The sequence below is a fragment of the Charadrius vociferus genome, unplaced genomic scaffold, assembly GCF_000708025.1.
Source record: "Charadrius vociferus isolate BGI_N301 unplaced genomic scaffold, ASM70802v2 scaffold49, whole genome shotgun sequence".
Classification (NCBI taxonomy): Eukaryota; Metazoa; Chordata; class Aves; order Charadriiformes; family Charadriidae; genus Charadrius; species Charadrius vociferus.
In genome coordinates, this window is record NW_009661375.1 from 3,573,851 (window position 1) to 3,581,448 (window position 7,598).

Genomic DNA, 7,598 nt, shown 5'->3' on the forward strand with positions numbered 1-7,598 from the left:
TGGCACAGTCGTAAACAGGCTTGACAGCAAGCCAACATCTTGACTTTGCTTTGACATTTAATTGCCTAGAAATGCAAATTGTATTGCACTCGTCAGCTCCGAGCCGTACTCACTGAGGCACTACGGTAAAGGAATACACCCCATCGCTGCCATCAGCCGGCATTCACTGCACTCACCGGGGCTGGTGGGAGAACAGCACCAACTCATCAGCACCACCAGCGATGACCAAGAAGTTCCACCATAGAGGGCAGCTCAATGAAACTGCCTTCCTACTGAATGTGGCCCTGGTACGGCATCCAGGAGGCCTGGAGTCCAAGCCCTGCTCTACCGTAGGTGACCAGTGCGATGCTGGGCAAGTCCGCTTCTCCCACCTCCTGCCAGCGTAGACCAGAAAGCTCTGGGGCAGTTGAGTGCATGGGTACTCGGTCTAAGGAGGCCTCATGGGCTTCATACAAAGGTAAAAATACAACTTTCAAACAACAACAGCACGCAGGCTGACACCAAACAGGTCACACAGCCTTAGCATCCTCGGGGCTCTGTGTGTTGTCAGTCCTGTGCAGTATCTCACCGGCCATCTGAACCCAGCTGGCAACACACCGTGGCTTTCAGAGATCCCAGCCTGGTGCCTTATCAGCACCTTCTCATTTCACAGCCCTTTGCTTCTTTGGCTGCTGACCAAAACGGGGATTTTACAGAACATCAGCAAGCACTTGTGGACTGAGCTGAAGGGAGGCTTTCGAAGACACAGATGGGAGATGGCATCTCATGCTCTTTGGCTATCAACACAGAGGCCTTCCCTTCAATGGGAGGAAGCACGGATATCCCCCCAGCATCTCCACAAAGCGGTGCTGCATCATGGCCTTGCAGATAACCCATCTGCTGGCATTTCTTAACGAATCCCTGATGCTGCAGCCTCTGAGGATGGGCTGGTGTACCCAAAAGCTTGTCTGCCATTCCCAACTGAATTAACCTAACAAAAGGTATCTCCTCTCCCACTCAGATCTTACCTTGGGCACAACCAAAGTCCTACACAACTACAAGACTGTTGGTTTTCTGTGTATATTCCTTCTGGCTATTTGCACCATCTGCCCCTGCAGAAAGCAGGCTGGCATGTGCTGAAGTGAAACAGCATCAGCACTGAAGGGGTTGGACTAGATGATCTTTAAAAGTCCCTTCCAACCCAAACCATTCTTTGGTTCTATGACTACAGCCCAAAGTTGGTCTTTTCCATCATTGTCTCAAATTTAAGCACTCTCAGCCTTAGGCCATCTTTCCCAATCTGCTACTCCCTGATGGGATACTGGCTAATATCCGTTGAAGGAGATGGTATTTGGGGTCATTAGAACCTATTCTGGCCATCGCCCATATGCCAAAACTCTCAGTCACAAAGTCTACTCTGGGAGAAGGGTAAATATAACCACATTTCCACTGCTACAATTTAAGTGCCAAACTTCTTGCTGCAGTCATGGAAATACAAAGCCTGCAACAGCCCATATAGGCGTGAAGACCATCACAATCCCCCTCTCTGACCTCCTCTCCCCCTCTTTGCACGTGCCCAGGTTGTTTGTTCTTTCCCCTGCAGTCACTCCAGCCACTCTCCCAGCGTGCTACGACCATGGCTTGCAACTGCCTCGATGCCTGGGTGCTTCACACCATCACCATCCTCCAGCTGAGGCTGTGCCGGCATGACTTTCCCCTACATGCAGGATAGCTCACAGCACCCATTTGGAGTGTTTCCTGTGCTCTCCTCTGAGGTCTTCGATCGACTGCGCCATGTACAGGACTTGTCCAAATAAATCACTGGGCATTATCATCTCTGCGGGCAAATACACCACTACCTATCTAACCTCGGAGTACACAGCAACCCCCCCCTCTCTCTACTTTTCTGGCATATTTTCAAAAGAACATGGGTTCTTTGTTCCTGTTTTTTTTCCTAAATGTTGCTCTTGGCTAGTGCTTTAAAGCTCGTGTTTAACAGCGAGCGCCTGATGAGCATAAAAGCGGAACATTAAATCTCCCGAGATGTTCTGTGTAACAAGGATGCCCAGAGCCATCAGTGAAACACATTTCGGGGACCTGAGCATTTCCAGCAGCTGCCCTGAGCCCTCCCTCACATCTCTAGGAAAGAGCAGCGAGCTCCGGCTCCACCACAAACCCCCGCGTGACGGCTGGACCGCAGGCAACACCACGCGAAACAGCCGTGTCCTGTCATTTAAGTACATTGAAGTGCGCTAGAGTGGACATCACCTTAACACGCTCGGCTGCAAGGTGCGACCCATCAGGAGCCGTTTTGCCATCCCAGCTGAGCCCCTGCGCAGCAGGGCAGCTCTCCCGGGGACATGGAGAGGGGACAGCCAAACCTCTGACTTACCCAGCCCGTCTGCACCAGCCACCCTGCTCAGAAGAGACCGTACCAACGCTGGGAGATGTCTGCTTTGCAAGCAGTCACTGGCCGACAAGACTTCACCAGCAACAGAACATCAAATTATTACTAATTTTATGCTTTCTGCTTTTGATAAGATTGCCGGTATCACACGGCAGCAGCAAGAGGAGGAGGGGGGAAATGAAATCAAGATGCGTATGGATTGACCGGCCTTTCTGCTTCATCCCTTCCCTCTCCAACAACATTGGGAAACTGCTCTCTGGAGACCACCCCTTCGGATGTTTGCTTTCAGCCATGAAAGCTTTTCAGTCTTGCAGACTCCAGCCAGCCCAGGCGAGAGACAAGGAGCTCTCGGCAGTACCGAAGTGTTTCTCATGCCTGGGAAGTTGCATGGATTGTAGGTTTGGCATTATGTCTTCTCATGTCTCTTTAGAAGAAGCAGAGGCCAGAGGGACTTGCCCCAGGTTGAGCTTACTAGAGAAACTGTCTCCTTCAGTTATTGCTGCTGCTTCTGGGCAGAAGACTGGACTTGAGCTCTCTGAGGTCCTTTCTAATCTGAAGTTTTCTATGACCAAAGCTGTATTACTAAAAAAAGAGCTTTTTGCCCGCCAGGAACATCCCTGCCTGAACAGAGATGCTCCCACCTAGTTGCCCATTGGGGTTTCAGCGTGGGGGCAAAGCAGCTCCAGGCCCTTCAGCAGAGCGAGGCCACTGCCAAACCCCTTGGGCTTCATGTAGTCCTACCTCTATGTATGTGACTTCTCCGTGAGCAGCTCCTCTTTCCCCTCTGGGCAGGGGGAAGGCTCTGCAGACAGGCACTGCGCTCCTGCTCATTTAAACCAAAGCCTGTTGCCACCGCTGTGCATAGGGGAGGGCTCTTTCTCCTCTCCAAGGAGAAAACCAAGGGCAGGTGCAACAGAGATCAAAGGGCAGGTCCAAGGACCAGGATTTCATATTTCTTTTGAAGCACCACTTTAGAATTACTTCCCATCACCATGGATACTGGAGCACTGGGAACGCAACGCTCACCACAGCAGCAGCAGAGATGCTCGGGTGGCTGCTGCCAGGAAAGCACTTAGAGCAGAGCAAGGAAGCTCAGATCTCACCTCAAGCGCAGGCAAAACACAGTAAATCCAGCTTTTCTCCTCTGTTAACTCCTTCCTCCAGGGACTGGAGACGGAACCACCACATCTGGATCCAAGCTTCCCAAGTGAGAAAGGGTTGGATTTGGGATTACTCCCAAAATGTGATATCAACCAGATTGCACTCGGTGCTGCAGATACACAAAAAGCCAGTTTGGATTCCAGAGACTTCAAAACATGGAGGGAACAGGACTTGCAGGGAAGGACAGAGATGTGAAAGCATCTCATTCCCAGACTAAAAATAACAAAGACCCCAACTGCAGTGCTGCCTCCAGCTTTGGGGCCCCCAACATAAAGAGGCCATGAACCTGTTGGAGTGGGTCCAGAGGAGGGCCACAAAGATACTGCGAGGGCTGGAGCCCCTCTGTTGGGAGGAGAGGCTGAGAGAGTTGGGGGTGTTCAGCCTGGAGAAGAGAAGGCTCTGGGGAGACCTCAGAGCCCCTTCCAGTCCCCAAAGGGGCTACAGAAAAGATGGGGACAGACTTTTTAGTGGGGCCTGTAGCAATAGGAAAAGGGGTAATGGCTTTAAACTAAAAGGGGGAAGATTCAGACTAGATGTAAGGAAGACATTTTTTATGCTGAGGGTGGTGAGCCCCTGGCCCAGGTTGCCCAGAGAGGTGGGAGATGACCCATCCCTGGAAACATTCCAGGTCAGGTTGGACGGGGCTCTGAGCAACCTGGTCTAGTGGGAGGTGCCCCTGCCCATGGGTTGGACTAGATGGCCTTTAAAGGTCCCTTCCAACCCAAACCATTCTATGACTGTAAGAGTCCTACTTCAGACAGGGAGCAGCCCCTCTGGCTGGGTGCTGGAGATGGCCACAGGCAGATAAGTTCAGCAGTACTGCAAACCCTGAGCTCCCTAGTAGCTATTTACTCCCAGCAGCGAGGCCAGACTGGTCGAGATTTCTCCACTAAGCTTGGGACATGCTCCAGTGGCTTCAGCACTCGGCTCCAGAGTCCATTAAATTAATCCCTTGGGACACACGATGCTTTTTTACCCAGGCAGACACATCACCCCAAGGTCCCCAGGCCTCCCTGGCTGCGCAGAGGACACCACGGTGAAACCAACGGAGCAACTCTGCAGGTGTCCCCTGTGCTCAGGAGCACCGAAAGGGTACCGAGAGGCAAAAGACCCAATCCTCTGGTCTCCTCGCTTGCTAGTCTATAATCCCTCTTGGAAGCAGGGCAACGTGGCACAGCAGAAGGGAGGAAGGAACAAGCAGCTGGTGGAAGTGGTTTAACACCAGGTCCTCCAGGAAGGAGTCTACCAAAGCCAGCTAGGTGCCTGGAGTGAAGGCGCGGGGCAGTGCAGGAAGGTGTGCATTCAGCAAGTGCAAAGATTTAAAACCTCTGAGGATTTCAACTTCCAGCTCTCCTAATGCAATCCAGGAACGAGCTCTTTGGAAACCCCACTCCCTCGAGCTCAGAAGACGTGTTTGAAGTGGCCTCTTGAGAACCCACACTGAGATTTTCAAGGAAAATAAACCCCAGAAGAGGCAGAGAGTGACAAAAGCACTTGAAGGCAGTACGAGGCTAGGAAGGGTGTAGGCAGGGGAAGATGAGTCGTTAGCGGGAAGGCTAACCAAACGAACTGGATGGATTATGAGAAGATTGTAGACCCATTAATAAAAAAGGAGGAAGAATAAATCAACAATTCTGGAAGAGCTGAGATAATGAGTGCCTTTAAAAAAATTATTCTTTAATAAGAAAGGGCATATGGATGATTAGGAAGTAACAAAGAACTTGTCAGTGTATCTACAGAGAGCGAGGAGACGAGGGGCCCCCGTACCCAGAGCTGAAGGATATCCGAACCACTGGAGCTGAGCAATACATCTTAGTGTCACGAGGAGAGCAGTTAATGGACTCACTGAATCATTCATGAGTATTTATGAAGAAGAGAAGAATCCAGGAAATACCAAGGGATGGGAGGGGGGAATAATTCACATTTACCTCAGTAATAGTTTTGGGGTTTTTTTTAGAGGAAAGAAGTGCTCTCAAGACCTTAAAGAAAAACCAACCTAAGGAGAAAAGGAGCCACAAATACTGTAAATACCTCTAAAAGTCTCTAGAGAATAATATCCTGTCACAGTGTGGGGAGGATGCTCCTGGACGTTGGACTCTGGCATCCCCCTGCAGCAAAGGCATCACCAACAAGGCCAGGGCTCACTCCGCGGGGAGCCTGAGCCTCGCCAATCCAGCCTTGGAGGGCCTCAAGAACCTTGGCTTCTGCAAGGACTTCAGACGTGTGGTTGGGATGCGAGCACGGCCAGGTGGATGGAAAGCCAAGCCGGGCCACCACAGGCCACAGAAGTCAAAAGCAACAAAATCATATCATGTGAAGGAGGAATATCCCCCAACCGGCAAGTGGGGGTTTGCCAGCACCAATAAGAATAGGAATCTAAACAGCTCTAAAATATCTTCTTGGCCATAAGCATGCAGAAGAAATAGATGTGAGCTCCAGCCAGGAAGAATATCAGAAGATTCACATAGCAATCACCTCCAACCAGCGTGAAATGAAGAAGGATGCTTGGGAAATAGCAAAACGTTAAAAAAAATCAACACCCAAGGTGTGCAAGAGATGCCTGTGCCTTTGCAGCATGGATCCACCTCCCCTGTGTGAGGACAGGTACCTCTCAGCTGGGCTGAGAAGGGGCAATGACCACCAGAGAAACTGGGAGAGAGGGAGCCCAGCAGAAGGGAGGAGCAGGGGAAGCTGAGGAGGGCACAAGATACAGGGCGACGGCAAGAGATGGCGGCCAAGTCTTGGGGAGGACTAGCAAACATATTGCATCTCAGTCCAAAGTCCCGCACGAGACCCTGGTTATGTGCTCACCACGCGTAGGGTTTCCTCCAGCTGATGATGACACCTTTAAAAATCCAGATATACCTAACAATTGCTTCTGTGCTGGCTCCGCCCCATCAGGAGAAGCAATAAAAGTCAGTTCTCCTTTATCTCGAGCAGTGGCTGTGACCACCCTGCAGAAGTCGCTGCTCCCTCATTCTCCTACTAAAACATCAAAAGGTCTAACGTGGGATGAGAAATCATAGAATCATAGAATGGTTTAGGTTGGAAAGGACCTTGATAAATATGGGAATGAGGCACCCAACACCCCAAGAAGCCCAAAGACCAGACAAGAAACAGCAGAGAAGGGAGAGAACAGTGGTGAGGAGCGGGGTCCCAGCGCAAGAGCTGCCTCTCTCCTCCACCACCCACTTTGTGGGAAAGGAGCTTCCAGGAGGCCCAGGAGATAATGTGGGAGATGCAGAGGGGCCCCGAGAAGATCAAGCAGCTTGTGACAGGGAGAGGACTGTTGGGGGTGACACAGAAGTGATGGTGATCTCTCCTTGGGATGTGATAGCCAAAGGAGGCCACAAGATCCAAGGGGAAGGGCCAACTCCAAGCTGGCATCCAAGTCAGGACAGGAGGGATGCGGTGTGGAAGATACTGTGACATCTCCAAGCTGAGTGTCTTGGGGCCACTGGGCAGCAGGCTACATCTCCCAGTCAAGAGCTGACCTGCATCTCTGCGTACTCAAAGGTAAGTCAGTGGAGAGGACACGGGATGCACAGCTGCTCCTCAGAAGTAATATCTATTGTAATACAAGAAGCCCATCACCGTGGTCTCTGACCTGCTGCTATGGTAACGAGATGACCCAATGGGAACATGTGATTTTTAACTTGAGAGCTATCAAGGTAAAGGCAAATACTGGAGAAACTCTCCTAATTTAAATATGTGAGCAGGGAAGGGGGGAAAGGAGAGACGGGTTTAGTTCACAGAAGGCACATCAGTCGTCTTAAGTTGTAAGCTGCCTTGTAAGGAGCCGCGTACGGGATTAGCAGGCACTATCGCAAATCTCAGACAAGGCTGCGCAGTATTTATCTTTACACCCAAAAGCCCTTTCATAGCACAAAAGTACAAACGCAGTTGGAAGCGATAAATTTGATCTCTTTTGCAGGAAATTTTTTTTTTTTTTTTTTAGCCTCCGGAGACCTTGTACAATCTGTGTTTGACAGGCAGTCGGAGACCCCTCTTGTTTTGCAAAGTCAGCAAAAGCCCCACTCGTTCCACTTAG

The 7,598-nt window shown here is 50.8% G+C and overlaps 1 protein-coding gene across 1 annotated transcript in view; it reads left to right on the plus strand.

Annotated features, from left to right (window-relative positions):
• The first annotated feature begins 221 nt into the window (after positions 1–221).
• Positions 222–7,598, plus strand: part of TMX1 (thioredoxin-related transmembrane protein 1) — a 69,696-nt gene continuing 62,319 nt past the window's right edge. Inside the window, exon 1 of the mRNA XM_009893941.1 lies at positions 222–352. Coding sequence (XP_009892243.1) covers positions 222–352 — 131 coding nt within the window. The remainder of the gene's footprint in view (positions 353–7,598) is intronic.